Source organism: Grammomys surdaster, unplaced genomic scaffold, assembly GCF_004785775.1.
Source record: "Grammomys surdaster isolate TR1022 unplaced genomic scaffold, NIH_TR_1.0 100, whole genome shotgun sequence".
NCBI classification, from domain to species: domain Eukaryota; kingdom Metazoa; phylum Chordata; class Mammalia; order Rodentia; family Muridae; genus Grammomys; species Grammomys surdaster.
The window spans coordinates 11561726-11588912 of record NW_021604579.1 but is presented as its reverse complement, the minus strand read 5'-3'; the positions used below and the strand labels follow the sequence as shown (position 1 = coordinate 11588912).

Genomic DNA, 27187 nt, shown 5'->3' with positions numbered 1-27187 from the left:
AAATAAACAAATCTTTTTTTTAAAAAAGCCCACTCCTATAGTGACACACTTCCTTCAATAAAGCCATGCCTACTCCAACAAGACCACACCTCCTAATAGTGCCACTTCCCATGGATCAAGCATATTCAAACCACCACATCCTCTACTTTTGTTCTTCTTAATTATTATTATGACTATTCTGAGGTCTTTTTCTGCTCCACATAAACTCAAGAATCAATTTGTGGTGGTTTGAATATGCTTGGCCCATGGGAAGTGGCACTATTAGGAGGTGTGACCTTGTTGGAGGAGGTGTGTCACTGTGGAGTGGGCTTTGAGGTCCTATGCTCAAGCTTCACCCAGCGTGAAGGAGACCCTCTTTCTGGATACCTGCTGAGGACTTCCTTCCTGGCTGCCTATGGATCAAGAAGTAGAACTCTTGGCTCTTTCAGCATCATGTCTGCCTGGGCAATGCCATGCTTCCCACCATGATGATAATGGACTGAACCTCTGAAACTGTAAGCCAGCTCCAATTAAATGTTGGCCTTAGTGAGAGTTGCCTTGGTCATGGTGTCTCTTCCCAGCAATGGAAACCCTAACTAAAACATTGTATCAGTAACACAACTTGCTGGGTGTAGCTCTGGGTTGTGTTGAGTCTGTAAATCTACAAGAAGAGAATGAAGATCTTGGCTGTGTTGGATCTTCCTGTGTGTGAACATGGAAGACATGTTGGTTTATCAGGTCTTCTTTAGTTTCTTTTGTCAGAGTTTTAGAGATCTTGTCCATATATCTTTAGATTTATACTAAGATTTTTACTTTGTGAATGCTAATATAAATGGAATTATGCTTTAAATTTGATTATTCGGCCATTCACTGATTTTCATTGTCAATTGACAGAATCTAGGATCACCTAAGGAAGGGGGCCTCCAAACCTTCCTGTTGCATTAAATGAGGTAAGAAGACTTGTCCACTGTTGGTGGTGCCATTCCCTAAGCTGGGATCCTGGACTATAAAATGGAGAAAGAGAGATGAGCAGCAAGATTCATTCAGCCTTTTCTCCTTGATTTACCATGATGGACTGTGACCTTGAACTGTGAAGCAGAATAAACCCTTTCTCCTTTAAATTTGCATTTGGTTGGATATTTAGTCACAGCAGTGATATAAGTAACTAATACACACACACACACACACACACACACACACTTGGACTGGGACTATCACCGAGCGTGTGTGTGCGTGCATGTGTGTGTGTGCCTGTGTCTGTGTGTGGTCAAATGCATTGCTGCCATTATTGTTTTGGATAAAAATATCAAACCTCTTACTTTACTTTCACTCATCTTCCTCTAGTGCTATTTTCTTTATGTAAAACTGTTTCTCACTGATATTTTCCTTCTCTATTAAGAAGTTCTTTTGATTTTTTTTCGAGATAATTCATTGGCAATAATTCTCTCAATATTTGTTTGCCTGAGAAATTCTTTATTTCTTCCTTATTTCTAAAGGATAATTTCTTTCAAATACAGTGCTCTTGTTTTCTTTCTAAGATGTAAATATTTCACTGCTGTATGTAAACCATTTTTCCTACTTCTTCAAATATCTTTACCTCAGATTTTGGCTATAAGATATGTAGGTGGCTGTGGCAGCTGGGTATGTGTGTGTTTATGGTACATGGGTGGGGCAGGGGTCACATGCCATGATGTGCATGTGGGGGTCAGAGGGCACTTGTAAGAGTCCATTCTCTTCTTCTACCATGTGAGTCCTCTGGTTGTCAGTCTTGGTGGGAAGCACTGAGCCATCTCACCACACTGAACTTATCTCTTATTACACTCATTTTGTTTTGTTTGAGATGGGTTTTTTCTGTGCAACCCTAACTGTTCTGGAACTTACTTTATAGACTAGGCTGACCTTGAACTCAAGAGATCCTTCTGCCTGCCTCCCAAGTGCTGGGATTACAGTTCAGCTACACAGCATTTTAATAACATAAAGATAATGTAGTTCCTCATTCAGCCTAAAAAAAAAAGGCATCTATAAGATTCACTTGTTCTATTTTAAAAAGAAAATCTTAAGCTGGGCATAGGGGTACATACCTCCAATCTCAAACTTTTGAGCTTAAGGCCAGCTTGGACTAGTTGGGATCTTAATGACCTTTGTCAAAAAAAGGAAGACAACAAGGAAGAAGAAGGAGGAGCAGGAGGAAGAGGAGGAGGAGGAGGAAGAGGAGGAGGAGGAGGAGGAGGAGGAGGTCTATTAAAATCTTAAGAAAGTTAAAAGCAAGTTAATGCTTCATTAACTAGAATTCTAATCTCAAAACCATTAGTGACATTAGTTTAGATTGAGTTTGGCTCAAAGTGGTACATGAGGAGTTCTCAAGAATGATGCCTGAAATTGTCCTCTGGCTTCTACATATACATGTACATGTATGCACACCTATACATGTGTATATACATGCACCATGTGCAGACTCACCATATATTTTTTAAAAAAAGTATAAGTAAGGGCTAGCAAGGTGGCTCAGCAGGTACAAGCCTAATGACCTGAGTCTGATTCTCCAGAGACCACATAAAGATGGAAAGAGAGACCTGATTCCACAAAATTGTCCTCAGACTTCCACACATCCAATGTGAAGTGTGTGCGTGTACGCTCAGCCCACCTACTCACCCACACACACTCACCCACACACACTCACCCACACACACCCCAATAATAACAACAAAAAAGTTTGGGGTTTTTTTGAGACTGGCTCTCACTATGTAGTCCTAGTTAGCCTATAACTTGCTATGTTGACCAGGCACTGAACTCACAGACATCTGCCTGCCTCTGCCTCCCAAATGTTGGGAATAATGCCCAAAGATAAAGGGTTTTTTTTGTTTTGTTTCTATGTTTTGTTTTGAGTTTTTAAGTTTGCTTAAAACTTGTGGACTGAGCTGTCCTCTTCAGTGAAAGGACCCCTGAGAGATTTGACCTGTTCCTCATCACGCTCAGGGACCATGTCCTAATGTAGCAACTCCATGAGACACAGTAGGGTTGCGCAGGAGCCTACAGACCTTTTGTTTGCTCTGTTCCTAGACACGGGGGGGGCCCCCCCCGGGGGTCCTCTCGCACCTACAGTGATCTTGTTCATCCTCGTGCCTCGGCTTCTCAATCCCGGTGGGGCTTCTGTGGAAAGAAGAGGGCTCTGAATTGACTCCTATGTTCTTATTTCTTTTGAGATAGGGTCTCATGTAGCCCTTGACATTCTTGAGGTCCTGCCTCATCTCGCTGGGACTGGGATTCCAGCCTTCACCACACCTGGTGCTGGGGATTAAGTCCAGGACTTTTGCATGCTAGGCAAGCACTTTACTAACTGAGCCGTATGCCCCAGCCTCTGTTTGACATTTTCTGTTAAATTAGCATAATACGGGCTAGCTAGAAAAGGCAGGGAAAGCTAAGTCAATGGCCCAGTATCAAGAGAAAGTGTCACTTCTGTTGACATCTGAATACTACAAAATGTCTCTTGGTGTCATCTGTCTGAGAGAAAGTGAGAGACATTTAGCACTGGGGCTCATCTCCTGCATCCAGAAGTCTGCCAGAGAGACTTTTTGGCGTGCATGCCTGCAACCCCAATGCTTTGGAGGCTGAGTCTGGAGGATTACAACTTTGAGGCAAGCCTGGGCTATATGATGAGATCTTGTTTGTCCTTAGGATGTTAACTCCATCACATTTTGGACGTATATAAGGCAAGGGGGTGGGGTTCCGAGGCAGAGTCCTGTCCTGTGACACATGTGAGGAGCTTGTCACAGCCTACCCACGTCATAGCAGAGGCATCTGGAAGGCAAGGGTTGGAGGTAAGAAGATAAGAAGTGTCCCTTGAGAGGCACTGGATGGCATCTGCGGAGAGGCTGTACTCCTGTGCAACCCTACTCTTTCTCACAGAGTTGCTACATTAGGACATGGTCCCTGAGAGTGATGAGGAACAGGTCAAGTCTCTCAGGGGTCCCTTCTCTGAAGAGGACAGCTCAGTCCACAATGAAGTGTTGCAAAGGGGGAGCATTAGAATACTGTGTTCTCTGATGCTGCAAGCGGTTCCCTTCATTTCCTCCCTCCATGGCCTCTCCCCAGTTTCCCTCAGCCTTAGCCAGCATTTTGCAATGACTTAGAATGCTCTGAGTGACTCAACCCTTAGATGTCCTTGCCAGAATGTAGTGGCTTAAGTTGCCTGCTTATCCTTACTGCTAGATGTGGAAGTCTCAGGTGATGTCCAAGGAACTCCCTTTTGTCTCTGTTCTTTCTATGTAGCTCAGGCTGCCCTTGAACTCACAGCAATCCTTCAGCCTCAGCTTTCTGAATATCAGGATTGCAGATGTGGGCCACCACACCGTCTCCCAACTTTTTAAAGCATTCATGGCCAATTATCCCTACCGTACAGCCTTCTTCTAGTGCACTGGAGCACTGGAGGGAGGAACCAAAAATGTCAAGAGATAGTTACAGCTTCTAATTTAATGGAACTAGTTAGTGAGCAAAATTGATTCCTTTCTCCCTTGACCTCTCCCTGGGAACCAGGATTTCCTACAGAGAAGAACTTCAACCTGGGGAAGGACATAAATCCCGTTCATGGGCTGCTTTGCTGAAAATGATAAAATGCACCACCCTGTGGCTTACAGAGCCATGGACACATATTTACAATGCCCATTGTAATGGGTAAGCCATTGGTTTGATGCTGTGCACTTCATGTTGGAAGTCAGGATTGTCATCACATTGATTTCTTCAAATGTGCCTTAGCTGTGCCTTCAACAAGTCATTACACAATTCTGCTAGGCTGGCTCCTTCTGTGACTGAGTTCCGAGTAGATCCCAGGTCAGATATCCCTGCTGTTAGTTCTTTCCAATTGTCTTGGTCCCTTAGTCTGAAACAATGATGAATAAATTACTGTTTGTCAGGCTTTGAATCTGAAGTCCCCTGGAGGCTCACGGGTTGAAGGTTAGGTTCTAGTTCACGGGGTTCTATAAAAGTTAGGTTCTAGCTCATGGAGCTTTATGCACAGGACTGGATCATGAGGACGCTGGTTTCATCAGCAGATTCGTCCAAGGATGGATCATGACCCAGTGGCATTATTGGGAGATAGGAGAGACTTTGGAGGAGGCAGATCACTGGAGGCACACCTCTCAAGAGCATCTTGCTTCCTCCTGTCTGCCCCCCTCTATTTCCGGAATGCCATGAGGTGAGCGGCCACCTGCTCCTGCCACCATGATGTTTCGCCTTGTCTTAGACTCAAAGGAATGGATCCAGATCACCTTAGACTGAACTGTTGTTTTAAAAACAAAAATCCCAGCTGTTTAATTTTACCAATGAAGACTCAGGAGCCAGATGCTGGGGTACAAACCTGTTAGCTCAGAGAGGCAGAGAAAGCACCCTGCTGACCTTCCTACTTCACTGACATCTCAGAAGGAAAAGGCCCTTCTCCACGATGTCTTAAATACCCTTGAGCTCAGACTCTCCCTTCTCTTTCCTGCATTTTCCTATGTTCACTGCCTGGCAACTGGTTGCTTGCCCTGCCTCTTGACCTCTGGTTGACTTTATTTAATCCTGCTTACAGAAAGCTCTTGGGTTAAAGGTGTGTGCTAGGGCTGAGCCACACCACAACAAGAAGAGGTTTTTTGCAGTTCACAATCTTGGGGTTCACAATGTGATTAAATATCAGACAACACTGAAGTCTTGTAACCATGAGCTTACACAAACTTTGTCCCTCTTAAATTGTTTTTCTTGGGTATTTGTTGCTACAAAAAGTTACCTAGCACTGTTATAGCATCTGTAAGCAACGGGAGATTTCTTTCTTGGGCAGCAGGAAAAAAAATTTGCTTCTGCCTCTACTGGTGATCCAAGGGAGTATGGGAGTGGGGGACAGTGAGTTGTGTATGTATGGCTTTTTACCCAAATGTCTACATCCAATTCTCAGGTTTCCACTTCTCCTGTCTGTGCTGGGACCTGTGCTGGAGGAGCCTAAGAGACTGCGTGAGGACTCTTAGACGCTTGGCCTCCTGACAGCAAACTGATTTGCAGGCAGCTTTTCTTTGAAAAAGAAAAAAAAAGAACAAACCAGAACAAGTCTCCTTCAAAGCTTCTAAAGAGACTGTGCAGTGTCCACATGTGCCCTAAGATGACCGCAGGCTGCTCTGACCTGTTTTCTCAGGGCTTCCCATGAAGTTAAGAAAAGTTAGTCTGCAGGCTAAGCATAGTATCATACACTTTAATCCCAGCACTTGTGGGGGAAGACGCAGGGGGATCTTTATGAACTCAAGGCCAGCCTGGTCTATAGAGTGAGACCCTGTCTCAAGCAGCAAGAGCAACAAAGCCAGTCTGTATCTTAATCATTGTCAGCATCGACTTCTTACTCTTCCAGGGCCTCAGCGCTTTATCTTTGATGGGCATCTCTTCTCTGTCAGCCATACTTAGACTCTTGAGGAATGTGATGCTGCAGCCTGTCCCTCCCCCAATGCCCCACCCACCTTTATCACCAGCCATGGGCTGTTGCTGCTTTCTGACTTGTGGGTGGGCTGGTTCCAAATGCCTGTACTGGGACTGAGGAGATGGCTGGGTGGATCATAGCACTTGCTCGGCAAGCATGGGGACCCGAATGTGAATCTCCAGATCATACATAAAGGGTTGGATACGGTTATGTGTCCTGTAACCCCAGCATTGGGGGTGGGGTGGAGTAAGCTGCCCAGGAGCTTTCTAGCCAATCTAGCCAAAATACTGAGTTTCTATTTCAGCGAGAAACCCATTCTTAACAGAACAAGGTGGGAAATGACAGAAGATGCCCGATGTCCAGTTCTGGCCCAGTGCCAGCTGTGGGATATTGACCTTCCAATTATTCAAGGTGGGGTCCCCACAGACCCTCCTAGGACAAAACAAGCCACTGTCTTTGCTCATGGTTACTGACCAGAGACAGATGATAAGACCCTCTGCTGAAGCCACCACACATAGGACATGGAGAATTGAAGCTAGTACTGACCTCAGAGTTTCTTCCCTACTGACTAGTGTTCATGGCACCTGTGCTGGTTGGTATTTTTGTCAACTTGACACAAGCTATAGTCATTTAGGAAGAGAGACCCTTAAGTGGGCCTTTACCCCTCTCAGATTGCCCGTAGGCGAGTCGGTGGGGCATTTTCTTGATTGATGGTGGTGGGGCCCAGCCCACTATGGGTTGTTCCTCCCCTGGCCAGGTGGTACTGGGTGGTATGACAAGGCAAGCTTGGCAAACCATGGGAAACAAGACAGTAAACAGCATTCCTCCACAGTTCTGCCCTGACTTCCCTCAGTAATGGACTATGATTGGAACATGTAAGCCAAGTCAACTCTTTCCCTCCCAAGTTGCTTTGGTCGCTGTATTTATCACAGAAATAGAAAACAAACCGGAACAGAGTCAGAAGGTGCTATACAAGCGGCTAGTAAAGTTTGACCTAGTTGTGAACACTTGTACCCACACGCATTTACCAGCCTCCAATACACACCCGACTGTGGCTTTGCTTGGTGCCCACACGCCTTAGTGTGCGCGCTCATGTGGGTAACGCAGTGTGAGTCCAAGGACTAGGTGAGGAGGGGATAGTGTAAGACAGGGAAGAGAGGTTAGCCATCTCGGGTATGCACCATCAAGGGAATTTGGTTCCTCAGTCCTTCAGTGTGTTTGAAAGCAGTAGAAAGCACTTGTAGGCATTTGAGTGAGGGGAGATGCATGGGCTCACCAACTGTTGACTCTATTGGTCAACAGTTTTGCCCACAAGGCATTAAGTGCTTTCTCCTCTGCATGTCTGGGGTGCACCAGCCTGGGTCCTACGTGGTTTTAGTAGAGTCCCATGATCTATGATGAAGAAACAAGGCTGGGTGCAGAAGATGAGGAGCACGTAGCGTGGGTTTGGGATGACCTTTGCTCAGGGTCTGCCTGCTGTAGCTGGAGTAAGATCAGCGGGGGTGAGGTTAGCAGCAGGCGAGTGTGAGACAGAGGAGGTGTCCCGTGTTTGCATGACTGAATTCATAAGCTGATGTTCATTCCCAACATTCACCAAAAGTGCTTGGCACACACCCTAAGCCCAGTTTTCCCTTTATATAACAAGGTGACTCCTTTAGGTTTGCAGCATTGTTCTGAGAGTCGGTGGTCCTGCATAGACAAAGCCCCTTCATATGAGTAACAATGACTAATGTGTGTTATTACACCTGATTGCTTGCTAGTTAGAAAAACATTATCTGGCTGGACAGATGGCTCAGTGGTTAAGAGCACTGACTGCTTTTCCAGAGGTCATCAGTTCGATTCCCAGCAGCCACATGATGGCTCACAACTATCTATAATGGGATCTGATGCCTTCTTCTGATCTGTCTGAAGAGAGTCACAGTGTACTCTCACATACATAAAATAAATAAATTGTTAAAATAAGAAAAGAAAGACATTATAAATCATGATTAATATTCAGAGTATGTTAGAAGTCAAATGGGAAGTACCCTGTGTGTGAGGCTAAAGACACTGGTCTCCTTGTATGAGCTATGAATCAAGTGCCTGCTGTTTACACTGCTCCCAGACAGCAAGAACTGACCCTTTCAGTCCGTGTTAGAATACTGTGAACAGTAATTGTATGCTACTGCCTTGGCTGGTACTGGCCAGCTGGAGAGTAGAATCATTTCAGGTCTTTTTGTTCTCAAAATGTTCACAGGCTGGCAAAGATAAGCAAACAGAATTCAGGCAAGCATTGCCAAAGCAGGGGGAAGCCCAGGGGATTAATAGAGCAACAGGAGAGTCTTCTGTGGATAGGAGGAGGCAGTTTCCCAAGCCTGGAGGAACTCCAGGAAGCAGGCCACAAGGTTGTTCCCCAGACTACTCCAATGTTGCTGAGTCCTGCTGTTTTCGATGTGACTGTCAGACAGGTAGGTGGTACAGCTTCAGGGCCAGTCTCCAGTAAACAGTGACAGGAGGACTCCTTTTATTCATGAGCCACTGCTAAGGAGCCTTCCTCGCTGGTTTTCATGACCAGAGACACCGGAATTGGTGATCATTTTCTCAATTATTTTTCATTTTTCTACTTGCATAAGAAAAACGTAAAAACAATGAATAAAACACTCCGGAACTCCTGAGAATTCGTCCTACTTCGCCTGTCTCTTTAAGACCACTGAGAGGGGCGGGACGCGGCTCAGAACTCCCGGGTGCTCCGGCGTCTTTGGTGTCGTCCAAGTCTTCTCTGGTTGACCACGTTTGCTTTAAGAGAGGGGGCGGTGCTCTGCCCGGAGGAGGCGGAGAAATCCAATGCCTTCCCCCGGATCTCCGGCTTCCGGGACCGGGCTGACTGGTTACCAGTGCAGAGCATCCCAGGCCCAAACCTTTCCTGGACAGTTGGACCCTCTCCCTACGAGGTGAGGGTGTCAGGGCTTCTGGGCAAGTTGGGGAATCTCCTACTTGCTCCGGCCTCTGCTGCTCAGGCTTTCCTCCAACTGAACCCTGTCTGTGCTTCCCCGGGTCCCTGACTGCAGGGTCGCTAACAGTCAAGTGCTACTAATTGCCTGGTTCTTCGCTAAGCGCCTTACACGCACTACCTTATAGCATGGTCTAGACACCATCATAAACCCATTTTACAGATGAGGAGGCCTCAAGGAGCGCACACACAGCAGAGAAGCAACAGATTCGGGACTCAAACCCAGGTCTGTCTGACCCCAGGGTCTAGGACTTGAAACCCGCCGCACTGGAATGCTTTCCCCTTCACCTCTCCCAAATCCTAGGCTCCCTTCCATTTTCTTCCATCTCCGGGCTGCACCTGACCCCTGAACATTCACACAGTAGCGATTGTCCCCTGCAGCCAGTCTCTTTTTGTTGATACGGGGCACTCTTTTAACTCATGGTCTCGAGCTCACCAGGTGGCTCAGGATAACCTTAAATTTCCTCAGACTCCTGCCTCCATCTCCGAGGTGCTGGGATTGCAGGCATGTACCAAATTTTGCAGATCCTGAGTATTGAACCCAGGACTTTGTGCATGCTAGGCAGGCATCAAATGAGCTACAGTACCAGCTTTCTGACCCTTTATAGGCTATCCAGTGTTGCTCTGGATGGTTCTTCCCTGTATTGGGTGGATTCTGCTCACAGATAGATGTCCCGATCACAGGTTGGGTGGACATTCACTCACGGAGTCCTGAATACTTCTAGGCTGTCCTGTGTTCCGTTCTCACCCCTGTGTCCAGTTCAATCCCTGCTGAAAGAGTAGCCAAGTATGTGTGCGGGGGAAATTGCTCAGCAGGTAAAGGTGGCTGTCCCCAAGCATGGTCTGAGTCCCATTCTGGATCCCTCATGGTGGAAGGAAAGAACTGACTCCCGTAGCCACAAAAGATAAAGAAATGTAATAGTCATTTTTAATTTCTGAGACAGGGTCTCACTATGTAGAGCAGGCTACCCTTAAACTCACAGAGATCTGCCTGCCTCTGCCTCCTCAGTGTTGGGGTTAAAGGCGTGCACTACCACCACAGATGGCTCTAAGAATTCTTTTACTGTGAATTCTTTCTGCAGATTGTTCCGTTTTTCCTAAGCTTACTTATTTCTCTGTTTTAGATCCCTGAACATTTTCTTCCTCACCCTTGGGAGAAGAGCCACTGGCTGAATGGCAGCTGTGGATGACTTACGGTTTGAAGGTACGGCAGGAGGGTCCCCACCTTGGTCTTGTGGTTGCAGCTTCCTCTGCCACAGCAGTGGATTTTATTACAGACACATATTTTAAAGGGCTTTATTTCAAACATCTTGGTAAGAGGCTGTTGGGCACACCCAGGTTTTTCTTGTTTGCTTAGTTTTCTCACAGAACTCTTCTGATGGGCAGCAGGCACCATAAACTAGGAATTAGCAGTTGCCCAGTGTTTTCTCAGCACTTGTTGTGCAGACACCGTTGTAAACCCTTCACAGGGTACAACTCATGTAATCCTTCTCAGATCAGGCTTTATAAAGTAATCATTCTGCTTGTCTTTTCAGTAAGGAAACCAAGTCACAGAAAGAAAAAAAAATCAAACTATCTGCTTAAGAGTCACACAGTTAATAAACCAGACAGCCATGACTGGAACCCAGGCAGGGTGACATCACAGACTCTCCACTGTCTGATGTTAAAATAGAAATAACTTCTTGGCAAATATTGTCACACCATAATTCTCCATCTCATTTCAGATCACTCATAAGAGCACTTGCCCTGGGAAAGCTCTCCAGTGCAGGTTCCCAGTACCCATCCACATCAGGTGGCCCCAGCTGCCTGTAAATCCAGTTCTGGGGAGCTGATGCCCCTTCTGGTCTCCATATACTCCTCCACCCCCACACATACACATAAACAATAATAAATTAAACACCTGCCTGTTCCTCACCTCCTCTCACCTTCCCATAAGGTTCAAGGTCACCTTCACCACTGTCACCTAAATTAAAACCCTGCCTTCACTGGCACCTTGCGTCCCATCTCACTGGGACTGAAAGGTTGGAAAACCGGGTCCCACTGCCTCTGCTGTCCTGTCCTTTCATAGCTCATGGCCTTTCCCACTCTTGCCCACCCCACCAGGCTGGTGACCTAACAGACCCAGCTTAAGGCTTTTGCCCTGTTTTCCAATTCCAGGCTGTCTTTCTTCAGATCTTGCTTCAAGGATGAGCCCTTCCTTGACCATGCTATCTAAAAGCACAGTGCAAGGAGGTGCACGTATTCTGAACAGCATTTGCAAAGCCCCTTGGGTGGCGGGAGGAAGATTGCTTAATTCTTTTCCTCTTTAAAGAGGAAAAGGACTAAAAGTTGGTCTGTGTTCCAGATCATAGACTGGGCAGCAGAGGTTGTTGGCCCAAGGTGACTTGAGAGGAGGTGGGCAATGATGAACGTGAGGTTATAAAACCGTGTTAAGGACTTTGGCTTCAGAGAGGAGCATGTGGTCCCTTGGGTGGCCTAGAAGGCTGTCCTGAGGAAGATGGTAGACAAGAAGGTAGAGTTCAGGTGCCTTCTGTCAGAAGTCACTGTGCTAGGAAAAGATGGGCGTAAAAGACAGCTTCAGATAGGCCAGGATGCAGAGGCAGAGAACGTTACTGTTGGAAGAGATACACTCCAGATGGTGCTGTCCGTGTCTGCCAGGGTGCACATACTTCCTTCTCTGCCCCTGGGTCCTTCGCAACCCTTTGTGTAGCACCTATGGTCATTCTTATTGGGCGTTTTTTTCAGAAGGCGTCTCTGACTCCATCAACTCAGTGAGCTGTATCTTCCCTAGGGCCCCTCTGACCTCGTGCTTGCACAGTGGCGCTCTGTTCCTCCTCTTTCTGGTGTGCTTTGTTTTTTGTTTTTTTTTTGTTTTTTTTTGTTTTGTTTTTTGTTTTTTGTTTTTTGTTTTCTGTTTTTTGAGACAGGGTTTCTCTGTATAGCCCTGGCTGTCCTGGAACTCACTCTGTAGACCAAGCTGGCCTTGAACTCAGAAATCCGCCTGCCTCTGCCTCCCAAGTGCTGGGATTAAAGGCGTGTGCCACCACTGCCCGGCTAGGTGTGCTTTTTTGATAGCAAAGGTGCTTTTGAAATATGTATGACTTACGTGTGTCTCCCTTCATGTGGCTCCCTTTGACAGCATTGTGACCACAGTTGTCAGTACCCTGTCTGGCACTATACAGTAGTCAGAACTTGTATCATCTCCCAAGGTCTCTGTAGGGTAGATATTGTGTGCAGCGTTTTAGGTGAAGAATCAGACTCAAAGACATGGAATAATTTCCCTAATGACCAGGGTCATGCATGTTTGTTTTTTGTTGTTGTTATCATTATCATTATTATTACATTTATTTATTTTTGGTTTTTCAAGACAGGGTTTCTCCGTGTAACCCTGGCTGTCCTGGAACTCAATCTGTACACAACTGTAGCCTCAAACTCAGAGATCTACCTGCCTCTGCCTCCTAAGTGCTGGGACTAAAGGTGTGTGCCACCAGGTCTGGCATATGATTGGAGTCTTAACTGAAACAGAAGGTCATCTCATGGTCTTAAACCCCAAAGGCTGGCCACCAGGCTCGAATAGTTGTTACACAGTAGTCTATCTCTTCAACCTTGTAGCTTTGATTTTCTACATAAAGTATTCATGGACCTGTAGGGCACTAAGAGAGAGCTGAGCTAAGCCCCACTCCACTGCTGGAACCTGTGAGTTACAGTGTGTGTTATAGCCATGACTACTGGTGCTCTCTCGGGTCTTCAGAGGTAAGCTAGGTGTGGCAGTGCCTACCTGTAACCTCAGCACTCAAGAGGCAGATGCATGAGGATCTCTGGTTCAAGGCCAGCCTGGGTTATTTAGTGAGATCCTGTCTCAAAGGAAAATAAAGAAGAAAAGTTTCAGTGTTGTCTTGAGTTTTCTTCAACATAGCTAATCAAAGTGTTGGGATGCTCAGAGATAGTCTCCATCACTGTTGGTGGAAGTTAATGAGGAAAGTTTTCTGGATGGAATTTAACAGTATAGCCCAAGAACCTTAAAATGCTGACTTAGGGCTGGGGACATGACTCGGAGGATAAAGGACTTGCTAATGTGAAAACTGTGTGAAACACATGAGCAGGTAGGTGGGCAGGCTGCCTGTAATCCCAGCACAGGGGAGGCAGAGACAGAATTCCCAGCTAACTGGACTGCCCAATTGACAAACTCTGGGCTTATAGTAAGAGTGCCTGCCTCAGTAAATAAAGTGGGGAGTGATGGAAGAAGATGCCTGATGTTAGTCATATATATTCAAGCATACATGTGCAGATGGTTACACATCATACACATATACATGCATATTCATGCACACACACATGCACACACACATACATGCTCATGCTCACGCATGCACACACATGCACACACACATCGCATGCACACACACATGCACATACACACATGCACACACACACATACACACAAAGCTGACTTAGTGGTCCCACTGATTAGTGACCATCTTAAGACTGGAGCTCCCATACTCTTTATTTTTCTTCCTTTTATTCTCTTCCTCTGCTCGTTTGTTTACTTATTTTTTAGGTTAGCATGGAAAGTAATTGGTTCTCCATGGCATCTTCATATGTATATGTCATAGCGTGTTCTTCTCCATAGTCCCTAAGAGCTTTGTCTACACTGTCATCTCTTGTGTACTTTAAAAACTATTACAGTACAAAAGTCATTGTTTCTATACAGTCGCCAGTAGACAAAGCAGGTTCTCGAATTGTTTGTTAGATATGCGCACACCCAAGAACAGGACCTGGTACCCTCTCAGCGGAGGAAAGTGTTTGTTTTATGAGGGAGTGATCATCACTGGCATGAATTTCACTGTGCAAAGAAAGGAAGCACACAGGACACTCCCCACACTTGCCTTCCTGTGATGGAGCTCAGTGAGTTTTATTCTGTTATTTCCACTTTTCTTTTTGGTCCTCATGGCGTCTATGGCAATAAGGACTTGGCTGAATCAGAGATGTTTGATACATTGAGTACCCTACTAAAGACTGTTTAGATAATCCTCCTGGTTCCCCTCCTGGTTCCCCTCTTCGCTGTGCCATGTGCCCAGGTGGATCAGGAGTCAAATCCTCCTGCTTCGGCCTCCCTGGTGCTGAGATTGTTTCCAAAGCCTCTTGCTTCTTGTCACAGATAAGGTTCATGGCGGAGCTGAGGTAATCAGCAGCCTGGACTGGGCATGTGCTTTCCCACAAAGCTACATCTCCAGCACCAGAGCTCTCGGTGAAAAGCTACCAGTGCAGGAGGGTTTCCAGGCCTTTGTGCTTTGCTTCATTTCAGAATTTGGTGATGGAGCCACACTGTTAGCAGCAAACCCAGATGCTACCACGATAAACATCGAGGACCCCAGTGTATCTTTCAAACACCAACCCAGACCCCCCGGGAGCTTGGGGAGACAAGAGGATGAGGAGCTGCTGGGGAACAATGACTCTGACGAGACCGAGGTTTGGACTAACCTTCCAGTGTCTGTCCCTTTACTCTTCTCAGAGCTTAGAGTCCACGCTTTTACTCATTGGGTACATGCCTGGTGCAGTGCCAGGCAGTGGTGACATCATGGATATATGGCCCAAGACATCACTTTGGGGCTAGGAAACAGACAGGTGTTGGGGTGGTGTCTGGGAAGCAGGTGAGAGGTTAGGAAAGGCTTTTTCTGGTCAGTGACGCCTGGCTAAGTTTGCTGCAAGAGGGAAAGATGGCCCGGGGAAGAAGATCTGCAAGGGTGATGGAGGCAAAGGGAAGGATCTTAGTAAAGCCACAGAGGCGTGAAAGATCTCGGTGCAGACAGAACAGCCGCCGACTCCTCCTGCACTGCAGTGAAGGATAAGTGAAGGCAGCAGGTAAGACTACTGACAGGAAGGGACCTAGTGAGTTCTGTTAGTTCTCGTGTATTCTGAAAAAGCATCAGGAGCCAATGAAAGGCTTAACCATGTATCTAGATAAATTCAAACATTATTTAGATTTGGTGGCCTTAAATATAAGTTGGAGGAAGACAGACTAGAGGCTAGAAGGCCAGACAGAGCAGGGCAAAAATGGTCCTGACTAGAAGCAATGGGAGCGGACTCAGTAGGATTTGAGAAATGTTATAGGTGAAGGAGCACCACAGGGACACATGGGAGCCTCTGTCTGATTGGGTGGCGTATAAATCAGATGGGTCTTTGTGACCCTGAGTACACGATTGGGGTGTGTGTGTGGGGGGCAGGGGTAGTAGTATTTCTTCAGTATTCCACACATTGAATTATGTCCACAGCCCATGAGAGGAGCACTTGCTCAGTGTGCAGTAGTGGCTTCACTGTGCAGCTCTGGGGCATCATCACCGGCTGTGTGGGTCCTTTGTCACAAGTAGGCTAGGAATCAGACACTGATGCATCCTGCAGTGAAGGGAAAGTGAGTCTCTTACAGAAAAGCCATCCAGAAGCCTGCAGAGCACTGGGGTTAGAGAAGTGAGCAGCAGGCTCCCCTCCAGGGAGAGCAGCCAGGAGCACAGGGCTACATCCAGAGGAGACGGATTTAAATGTCTGTGTTCTCTAGGAAGGGACAGAAATTCAGACTCTGTTCATGGCTCAACACTTGCTTGGGCGTGCCGTATAGCTCCTGCTGAAAAGGCTCTTAAGATGCTTTACCATAGCCATGTAACGAAGCTCTCGGAGGCTTGCATGGTTGCAAACACCTGAAATCAAGGCACTCCAGAGGACGAGGCAGGATGATTGAGAGTTCAAGGCCTGCTTGGGCTACATAGTGAGACTCTATCTCAAATAAACAGGATCAAAACTAACAAAGCCTAAGGATAGTAATGTCCTTGGTCAGAATGAGCGCCATGTGAGTAGCGACTAGTCTTAACCACTTTGCCTGTAGCTTCCTGTTCTTATTTTCATTTTCTTGCTTGTTGGCCACTTGCAGTCCCCCATCTCATCTGTTCCTAAAGGTTTCTGAGGCCCAGTGGCAGGCCGTGGCCTTTGTCTCTCTTGTTGAAATTGCCTGGACTCAGCACTTGAATGTTAACTTTATGTAGAATACTCATAACCTAGAAACACAAACCTGGCCAAAATGTTTACAGAGGCAAGGACTAACAAAATGATAGTCATTAGAGGGCCAGCCTCAGGTAAGAGCCAAGTCAGAGGGACAGGGACGTTTCCACTGCTGACCACGTGGCCTTTGGGTATATGAAATAGTACCTTAACAGAACAGAGTGGGCTGGAGAGAAATGGCTTAGCCATTAAAGGCTAGTGTGGAAGTTTGAATATCCGTGGCCCATAGGGAGTGGTACTGTTAGGAGGTGTGTGGCCTTGTTAGAGGAAGTGTGTCCCTGTAGGGGTGGGCTTTGAACCTCCACCCAGTGTGGAAGAGTCGGTCTTCTCCTAGTTTGCATTTGGAGCAAGATGTAGAACTCTCAGCTCCTCCAGTGCTATGCCTACCTGCATGCTGCCATGCTTGCTACCATGATGATTATGGACTGACCCTCAGAACCAATAAGCCTGCCCCTATTACATGTTGTCCACTATAAGAGTTGCCTTGGTCATGGTGTCTCTTTACAGCAATGGAAACCCTAGCTAAGACAGAAGTTGGTACCAGTGATTGGGGTACTGCTGTGATAGGCCTAACCATGCTTTTGTTTGGAAGAATGTGGATTTGGGGACTTTGGATTTGGACAGCAGTGAATACTTTAAATGGGGCTTAACAGGCTATCCTATAGGAATACGGAAGACTGTTACTGAGAGTGATTTGAACTGTGCAGACCTGGCCCAAGAGGTTTCAGAGAAGAATTTTAGTAAGTGGCTGAGAGACTGTTTTTGTGATATTTTGGTGAGAAATGTGGCTGCCTTTTACCCTTATCCCAATAGTCTTCCTGAGGCTCAGATGAAGAGACTCAGATTAATTGCATTGAAAAAGGAGGTCTCAAAACAAATCAGTGTAGACTCTGTGCTGTGGTCTACACTCATGAAGAGCGCTTTGATGAAGTGTAGCAAGGGGAAAAAAAAAGGAAAAATACAAAGTAGAGTAAACGGGTTCCAGGAAGTTCAATGGAGTCCAGGAGATAAACAGATTAGGGGAGTGGTGACTTGGGGAAAGATCCCACCCAGATCAGCTTATTGTTTATGCATTTGCTGTTGACTAAGGAATAGTTAGAACATGTTAGGTGTTATTGTTACTTGTTATTGTTCTCATTTGGACTTTTAATCTGGAATGAACTATAGTCAAGAAATGATAGCACACACTTTTGATCTGGATCTTGAGGAACAGTGGCCATGAAAACTTAGGCCCAGGCATTCTGGTACACCCTTTTAATCCCAGTAGACAGAGGCAAGTAGATCTCTGAGTTCAAGACCAGCCTGGTACAGAGTAAGTGCCAGGTAAAGGAAAGCTTAAATCCAGGTGTGGTGGTACAGGCCTTTAATCCCAGCAGTCAGGAGACAGAGCATACAAATCTCTGAGTTTAACATCAATCTACAGAGAAAGTTCCAGAACATCCAAGCTTAGGCAGTGAAGGAGTTGGAAAACAGAAAGCTGATAATAATATACTAGAACAAGGGGCCCATGTTCCAGCCTCAGCAAGCAGCAGAACTCGGCAGCTTCGGCCATATGGTTCTGGCTTTAGAGTCAAGAATAGAAGGGACTACTGGGACAATTGATGTTGGTTAGCTGGAGCTAAGAAATTAGCAGTGATTAAGAAGAGAAGCAATGGCTGGGCAGTGGTGGCGCACGCCTTTAATCCCAGCGCTTGGGAGGCAGATGCAGGCGGATTTCTGAGTTCGAGGCCAGCCTGGTCTACAGAGTGAGTTCCAGGACAGCCAGGACTACACAGAGAAACCCTGTCTCAAAAAAACAAAAACAAAAACAAACAAACAAAAAAAGAGAAGCATCAGGTGAAATCTTCTGGGAAGTGTTTTCTGAGAGCACAAAGAAGCTGTGTTCCAGAGATAGCCAAGGTTGTACCTCCTGCTTCAGCTGGGCTTGGTAATATGTAAGAATCATCTAGTGGTACTGGTTTTAAAGGCATGAAGGGGTCATGGAGAGCAGCTGAGGCTTGGCACTGTGAGAGGCCATGGAAGGCCATTGGTGAAAGTTGCAGTTTGATGGCTCAGGATTGAAGGGGTCATGCAAAGAAGTTGAGGCTTGGCACCATAAAGAAGGCCTATGAGAGGCTATTGGTGAAGCCTAGTTGCAGTAGAACCAGTGAGTTGGAGATGCCAGTACCATGGGATGATCACCAAGAACAGCATCAGCAGTGGAGTGGAGTCAACCAGAGCCTAGAGTGCTACAGAGGGCAGAGCTGGAGATATGACCCAAGCCCTTTGGAGGAGCCCAGAAGATCATGTGTGGATCCTAGACATTGGAACAAGAGCGTGGAAAGTTGAAGACCCCAAGGTGTCAGAGATGTCAGAGCTGTGAGACATCTGCTGAGGAAAGCTGCTAACGAGTGAAACCAGCCAATGAGAAAAAAGTTTGTTGCAGTCAACACAGATGAAAGGAGTTGGAGATCTACAGAGAGTTTTGACATCAGACATGGAAATACTGAGTTTAGAGTTTGCCCAGCTGGTTTTTGATCTTATTTTGGTCCATTATTTCCCCATTTTGGCATTTTGGAATGGTAATATATTCCCTGATGATGGAAGTATTTGATCTGCTTTTTCATTTTGATTTTATAGGGGATTACAGTTAAGAGATTGCATGAATCTCAGTAGAGACTTTGAATTTTGGACTTTTTACATTGTTGAGGTTGTTATAGACTCTGGGGACTTTTGAAGTTATACTAAATACATTTTGCATTATTCTATGGCTAGATCTGGCCCCCTAGACTCAGGCATTTGAACAAGCCTATGGAGACCAGGGAGTCGAATGTGGTGGTTTGAATACGCTTGCCCCAGGGAGTGGTACTGTTAGGAGATGTGGCCTTGTTGGAGGAAGTGTGTCACTGTGGGGGTGGACTTTAAAGCTCTGCCCAGTGCAGAATAGTTAGTCTTCTCCTATTTGTCTTTGGAACAAAATGTATAACACTCACCTCCTCTAGCACCATGCCTACCTGCTGCTACCATGCTTCCCACCATGATGATAATGGACTGAACCTCAGAACCAGGAAGCCAGCCTCAATTAAATGTTGTCCTTTATAAGGGTTGACTTGGTCATGGTGTCTCTTTACAGCAGTGGAAACCCTAAGACAGCTAGGCTCACAACTGAAAATATAACAACCAAGTGAGCTGGAGAAGGATGGCTCAGTGGCTAAGAGCACTAGCTGCTTTGCAGGAGGACTAGAATTTTGTTGCCATATCAGGGGACCCACAACTGCCTATAACTGCAGCTAAGGGATCCAGCACCTTCTGGTCTCTGTGGGTACCTGCATGCATGTACAGCCACACACAATACATACACATAAGTAAAGATGAAAGTAAAAAAAGTAAAACAAGAAAAAAAGGAAGTAGATAATTTAGTCCTAGGGCAAAGCATGGGAAAAAAATTCAGCTGGACAGAAAGCCAAATGAAGATTTTTATGCTTCTGTGTAACCTGTGACCATTGACCATCAAATAGCAAGACATGTATTATTACCAGACCCTAACATCTGGACCCTATTCTATATACTTAAAGACCTTTATAGTTAGTTATTGGCTCCAGATAGTTAAAATGTAGGCCTGAAGGAGACACAGAAAGATGTGTTACATAATTGAAAATACTTGTATCAAAATAACACTGGCAATTTGCTAAGAAGAGTTGGTAGTCCATCTGTGGAAGAGCTGGTGGAACTGGAGATCTGAGCATTGTATGACTGTGGGTTACAGTTACAGAGGGATGACCAAGGCTTGCTGGGATCAGTCAGCTTTTCTCCCTGATCACTGTGACCACAGGTATCATTTTTGAGCAGATCCTGTAATAAACAGCTGACATCACTCTGAGCCCATTTTGTCTTATTTCAGTGTATTTTACTCTTTTGAGGCAGTGTCTATATAGCCCTGGTTGGTTTAGAACTCTCTCTGAAGACCAGGCTGGCCTGCAACTTGGAGGTCTGCCTGCGTCTGCCTCCCCAGTCATGGGATTAAAGGCATGCGCTTCCATGAGTGAGAACAAAACAGGAACATCATCCGTGCAAGTTAACGGAAAACCAAAACAGGAAAAATATACCTTGCAGGTTAAGGTTGTGTTTGCAGTTAAGACAGTGAAGAATAGCTGCCTGTTGTCCTGTGTTAAGTCCTTGCAAGTTAAGGTTTCTATATGAAATTAAGAATAAGTTCTTGTTTCTTAGATCTGATGTAAACTGCTTGCAACCCATTCCCATGATGCATGGCGCTACCCTTGTTCTTCCCTTACATTGTGTCTCCCTAACAATGGATAACAACCAATACTCTCTTTCCTCTGAACACCTTATCTCTCCTATAAAAGAGACTTCAAGAGAGGGGCTGCTCTCTCAATTGTAACTTAGGGTGAGACAGCTGGACGGCCAGTCCTGGGTACACCCTAAAATATAGCTTGATTTAACTGGACAACCGTGGATTGTGATCTCGGGTTTAACACATGGCCACAATCAGTCCCTATTAGATTTATTGTTTTGTTTTCTTTCTCACTGATTTAAAATGTTGCTAAGTTTTGCATTCTTTGACTGTGCCTTCCTGTGTCTCAGCCTGAGAAGGTGGCTCACAATGCCCTTTTCCTCTTTAATGTTAAGGTTGGTTGAGGCTCCTCGGGGGTTGTAAGAAGCTCCTTTAATCTTTGTCTTTGGCTGTTCTGCTAGGACATATTTGGAGTTTCATGGTCACATGGCTTTCCTTGGAAACATGGGGACATTCCCTTTCCAGTGACTCTCATTGTAGAATGAATCCTGGTTAAAGGCCAACCTCCAATAGCTACGACCTCCCTGACCAAGAAGACTGGTAACTTACTGGGTTGCAGGCTCCTTTTAGAGGGATCCCCTCATCCTCTGGATGTTGACTGACTGTAGAGGCCAAGCACTGGATATTGGTTTCTGTCTTTCCTGGCAGTGTTTCCAAGCTTTGATTGTTGAGTATAGGTCGCTTCCTGCAGTCCGTTTGGCTTGGCTTGGTTTGATTTGATCTGGTTTGGTTTGGTTTTTGAGACCTTGCTTTGTGGACCTGATTAGTCTGGAACTCACTGTGCAGACCAAGCTGGCTTTGAATTTGCTGTGATCCTCTGGAGGATGGTAATGCGTCTGTCTCTACCTGGCTGGACAGAATTTTAATTGGGCTTACTTTTGTTCACTTTGGGGCCATCATAACAGAACAGGGTAAGAGGTGGAGCCTTGGGCTGGAGAGATGGCTCAGTGGTTAAGAGCACTTACCGCCCTTCCAGAGGTCCTGAGTTCAATTCCCAGCAACCACATGATGGCTTACAACCATCTGTAATGGGATCTGATGCCCTCTTCTGGAGTGTCTGAAGACAGCGACAGTATACTCATATACATAAAGTAAATAAAATCTTTTAAAAAAAATGAAGAAGTGGAGCCTTAGTCTAGCCAAGATGAGACTCTGAGAGCAACCTTAAAGTGTTCACATGGCATCGTTTAATTAATTAAGCTCCTGTTGTTGTTATTATTATTATTAGTGTGTGTGTGTGTGTGTGTGTGTGTGTGAGAGAGAGAGAGAGAGAGAGAGAGAGAGAGAGAGAGAGAGAGAGAGAGAGAGAATGTGTGTGAATGTGTTTGAGGCAAGGTTTCTCTGTGTAGCCCTGGATGTCCTAGAACTCGGTCTTTAGAGCAGATCAGGCTGACAGGCTGGCCTCAAATTCAGAGATCTGCCTGCTGCTGCTTCCTGGGAGCTGGGATTAAGGCCCTCATAATTTAAAAAAAATTTTTTTTTTTTTTTTTACTCCAAGACTATCAGTATGTTTCCACAAGCCAGGTAACCTGAGTGTGACCCTTGAATCCATGTAGAGATGGAAGGAAAGGAGAAAAGCAACTCCACAAAGTTGTCCTCTGACCTCCACACACACCTGTGCACAAAATAAGCACATAAATATAAAAACCTTTTGTTTTGTTTTAGGTGTTGCCTGTCACTCAGATGGACTGAACTCATGTGTAGTGGGGCTGTCTTCAAACTTCTGACCCTCCTGCCTCTACTGTCTGTGTTTAGAATTACAGGCTTGTGTCACCATGCCTGGCCCTATAATTCATTAAGAGCTTACTTATCTCAAATTATGAAATATTAAATGACATAAATACTCATTGCATAGCTGGGTATGGTGGGGCATATTGTAACCCCAGCACTCCCAGCACTAAGGAAGGTATAGGCAGGAGAATCTAAAGTTCAAGGCCAGCCTGGGCTATATACCAAGACTCTGTCTCAAAAAACAAACAAAAATAAAAATAAAGAAGTGAAACCAACAGCAAAGAGAATGCCTGTTACACTTTGCTCCTGTTTACAGACATGCTTTCCAGGTGACTAATGTCCCAGTGGCAGTATCAGATGCCACTTCCTTCCTAGAGTGTCACGTGTTGGGCAGGCCTAGTTGTCTTCACTCGAGGATAATAGTCATTATACAGTTAAGAGGGCACAGACAGGAGCCTGAGCAGCACCTCTGACAGTTCCAGTTTGGAGGGTACCACTTGGTACCATGTACCCCTAAGCTCTGCGTTATAGAGGCTTTGCACACTGGGGAATATAAGCATATTAAATACACAAAGAAGACAGAGTTAGTTGTCGTCTAGGCTTTCACCTCCTGAGTGCTGGGATTACAGGCCTGTGGCACCAAGCCTGGCTTGTGTTTACTTTTGATTTTTTGTGTTTTGTTTTTGAGACCCACCTTGAACTCACAGCAATCCTCGTGACACGTCTACCTCATGAACACTGGGATTCTAGGCATTAGCCATCTAACACCTGGCTTCAACTTTACGTTTGAAGTAAAATTTAGACGCTTTGTCTTTGCAGAATGTTAAGTCCATATATTCTAGCTGCATTACACCCCCCTTTCCTCAGAAAAATCAAGGCATAGTTTTAGACTTTTGAGAAGTTCTGAAAGTATCAGCAGTGACCACAGGAGCTAGAGAGATGGTTCAGCGGTTAAGAGCACTGGTTGGTCTTCCAGAGGTCCTGAGTTCAATTCCCAGTACCCACATGGTGGCTCACAAACATATATAGTGGGATCTGGTGTCCTCTTCTAACATACAGGTATACACACAGACAGAACACTCGTATATAAATGAATTAACTAAAAAACAAACAATCAATGACCACAGACTGACTTCTGCTTTATGCCCAAGGATATACAATAGGAAAGCACTTATTTTATTAAAGCAGTAAATGCAAGTCAGACTTTTTAAAAGTAGAACTTTACTAGCCTTTGTCTTAAGCTGTGTGTGTGTGTGTGTGTGTGTTCTTGAGACAAGGCTTCTCTGTGTAGCCCTGGCTATTGTACTGGAACTTACTTTGTAGCTCAGGCTGGCTTCAAACTCAGGAATCTGCCTGCCTCTGCCTCCTGAGCGCTGGGATCAAAAGCGTGTGCCACTACTATCCAGTGAGCTATTCTTACCACGGTCTGGAGTCTTCCTCACCCCTGCAGCTGTTCTCCACACACGGAGACCTCCTCTCTGCTGTAGTTCTGCTCCACCAGCATGGTGCTGTTCCTGCAGTCTGGCAGTATTTTCCTGTTTCTTTCTTCCTGTCAGAGGGGAAATGGAGGCACAGTGGGCACTAGGGCTGGCACTCAGGGGTTCTTGGGCAGATGGGCTCAGAATAGAAACAAACAACTTGGAACATAAGATCCAGAGCAGATTTGAATGACAGAGCTGATGAAGATTATCCTCTGTCTGAAATTCGTCTGATTACTTTCTCTCTGGATTACTGAATACAGATGAGAGGTGCATTGGCCATGCTATTCGTCAGAGGCCCGGATTTAATGTGACTTGTAGAAGCAAGAATGCCTGTAGATTACCTTGTGTACTTTGAACCTACATGCCTCAGTTTTTGCATATATGTTCATATGTATGCATATATACTCTTAATAGTCTATAATAACTTAAAATAATAGTTGATCAAACTTAACCAGATTTTAGCATTACCTAGTTTATTTGTGTGTGTGTTGATGTGCATGAGCCATGGTACATTTGGAGGACAGCAGACAACCTGAGGGAGTCAGTTCTCTTCTTCAACCACATGGGTCCCTGGGATCATAGTCAGGTCAACGGGCTTTGTGGCAAGCACCCTTACCAGCTGCACTGTCTTGCTGGCCCTACAGTGGTTATTTTAAAGGTTTTGGGACAAATAGTTGAATACATAATTGACTGTGCTAAGACTAAATTCCCCAGTAATTGGGAGCCCCTCCACCCCCAATCAGAAAACACAAGCTATTGTCTTTTAAAGCAGAGAATCTTCCTGTAGCCAATTTTGTATAATGTTACCAAGAGTAGAGCAGTAGTTTAAGAAAATCTGTCTTTTTCAAAAAAAGACATTCATTTTTATTTTATGTGCATGAGTGTTTTGCCTGCGCGTGTGTCTGTGTACCATGTGACTGCCATGCCTGAGGAGGCCAGAAGAGGGCATAGGATCCCCTGGTACTAGAGTTCTAGGCAGTTGTGAGCCACCACGGGGATGCTGGGAATTCCCTGGTACTAGAGTTCTAGGCAGTTGTGAGCCACCACGGGGATGCTGGGAATTCCCTGGTACTAGAGTTCTAGGCAGTTGTGAGCCACCACGGGGATGCTGGGAATTGAATCCAGGTCCTCGGAGTCATCTCTCTAGCTTCCAAAATCTGTTTATTTAAACATGCAGGATACATTTTAGCTTTATGCAGTGTATTAAATTTTAACCTTGGGAAATAGTTTCAACAACCTTTAATTTCCTTTTTAATTACTTTTAGGTGTATGGATAGTTTGTTGTTTTTTTTTTTTTTTTCCATGTATGTACCTGGTGTCTGAGAAGGCCAAAATAAAGTCAGATTTCTTGGGACTGGAGTTATGAGCCACTGTGTAGGTGCTGGGAATCGAACCCAGGTCTCTGCAAGAGGATCCAGTGCTTATACCTGTCGAGTCACCTCTCCAGCCTGCACTAACCATCTGATTAGAGTCAACTTGATCCCAAGCATAAACCATTTTTTATACAGCTGCCCGCAAGATCACTGTGACCTACCGTCTTTGTCTTTACTCTTTGTTTCATTTTGGGGTATAATCCTTTACTTTAGGGCACAGCCTAATTTTATCATACAAAATCCTTTCTTACCCTAAATATTCTCTTTCCTGTTAACTAAGGTGGGATGAGTTTATTATTTGTGTTAATTTTTGTGTATGTGTGTGTGTTTTGTGTACACATATGTGCCAGTGTCTGTGGAGGACATTGGGTTCCTGGGGCTGGAGTAACTGTGAATTACTTGACAGGAGTGCTGGAATACCAACTCCATCTTCTGCAAGAGCCGCAAGTGCTCTAACTACTGCGCCACCTCACCTCTCAGGCCCCATTTATTTGTTTGTTTCTTTGTTTATTGGAGACAGGGTTTCACATAGCCCAGGCTAACCTCACCTGTACCATGTAATCAGATTTTTGAATTTTGGTGTCTCAAGAAATTGAGAAGTCGAGGGCTGGAGAGATGGCTTAGCAGTTAAGAGCACTGGCTTGTTCTTCCAGAGGTCTTGAGTTCAATTCCTAGCACCCACATGGCAGCTCACAACAATCCCGTGGGATCTGAAGCTCTCTTCTGGTATGCACACATACACACAGACAAAATACCCATGTGTATAAACAAATAATAATTAAAAGAAAAGGAAGAAATTGAGAATTCTGGAGCTCACCATGTTTCATTTCCCCTCTGACAGCTCCTTGCCGGTCAGAAGAAAAGCTCTCCCTTCTGGACATTTGAATACTATCAGACATTCTTTGATGTGGACACTTACCAGGTCTGTGAACCAGCTTCAACCCTTACTTTCCACAGTGGGGACCCATTTCTGCCGGGATGGAACAGCTATCATGTTAGAGGCCTGGTCCTAGAAGTGGCCTTCCTCAAGCACAAAGGCTTGCTGCATGTGAAACCACCGTAGAAAAGCTCACGTAGCCCACCTTGAGTTTTGAGGCTGAATAGATTAAACCCTAAGGAAAAGAAACCTTGAGTAGAATCACTGCTCTGTTACCTTGCAGGTCTTTGACAGAATAAAAGGGTCTCTGCTGCTGGTCCCTGGAAAGAACTTTGTGAGGCTGTACGTCCGCAGCAATCCAGATCTCTATGGTAAGTTAGCGAGTCACACTGTTAGTGGAGTGTATAATGCTGTGACTTGAGTCCCTGGGACTTAGGAACAACCTTTGCAAAGACTTTAGAGGACAGTGAAGCTTCCTGGTGCAGTGGACCTGTGGCTATGATTCCTGTGGCTGCAATTACTACCATCCTTAAAAGGGCGTTAGGTGACTTTAGTGTGGGCTTGACGCAGATAAGTGTTTTTGAGTGTTGTTAAATGGGCAGAGTGGTAAGCAGGTATCAATGACATTTTAGGCCGGAAGTGTCTAGGTTTTTAGCTTAGGGCCAAAGAATGGCAGGCAAGAAAGGCTTCCAAGGGTACAGGGGACTCCTTGTCTACAGGATCTGCATCTGTAATTCAACCAACCAAAGCTTAAAAGTAAGTTTGGAGAAGTGCATGTCTGTGCTGAGCATGCACTGCCTCTGCCTTTGCCTTTGCCTCTCTGCCTTTGCCTCTCTGCCTCTCTGCTTCTCTGCCTCTACCTCTCTGCCTCTCTGCCTCTTTCTGCCTCTCTCTGCTTCTCTCTGCCTCTCTCTCTCTTCCTCTCTGCCTCTCTGCCTCTCTGCCTCTCTGCCTCTCTGCCTCTCTGCCTCTCTGCCTCT

The 27187-nt window shown here is 45.5% G+C and overlaps 1 protein-coding gene across 2 annotated transcripts in view; it reads left to right on the top strand.

The window, feature by feature from the left end:
* Positions 1–9250: 9250 nt before the first annotated feature.
* Yipf1 (Yip1 domain family member 1) overlaps positions 9251–27187 on the top strand; it is a 40213-nt gene continuing 22276 nt past the window's right edge. The window contains exons 1-5 of one of the 2 annotated variants that reach the window (XM_028786619.1): positions 9251–9345; positions 10529–10608; positions 14710–14873; positions 26172–26252; positions 26491–26578. In XM_028786619.1, the coding sequence (XP_028642452.1) occupies positions 10578–10608; positions 14710–14873; positions 26172–26252; positions 26491–26578 (364 nt within the window). In that variant the 5' untranslated portion in view covers positions 9251–9345; positions 10529–10577. Of the gene's footprint in view, positions 9346–9380; positions 9631–10528; positions 10609–14709; positions 14874–26171; positions 26253–26490; positions 26579–27187 lie in introns of those variants that run through there. The other variant, XM_028786626.1, reaches the window with a different exon arrangement.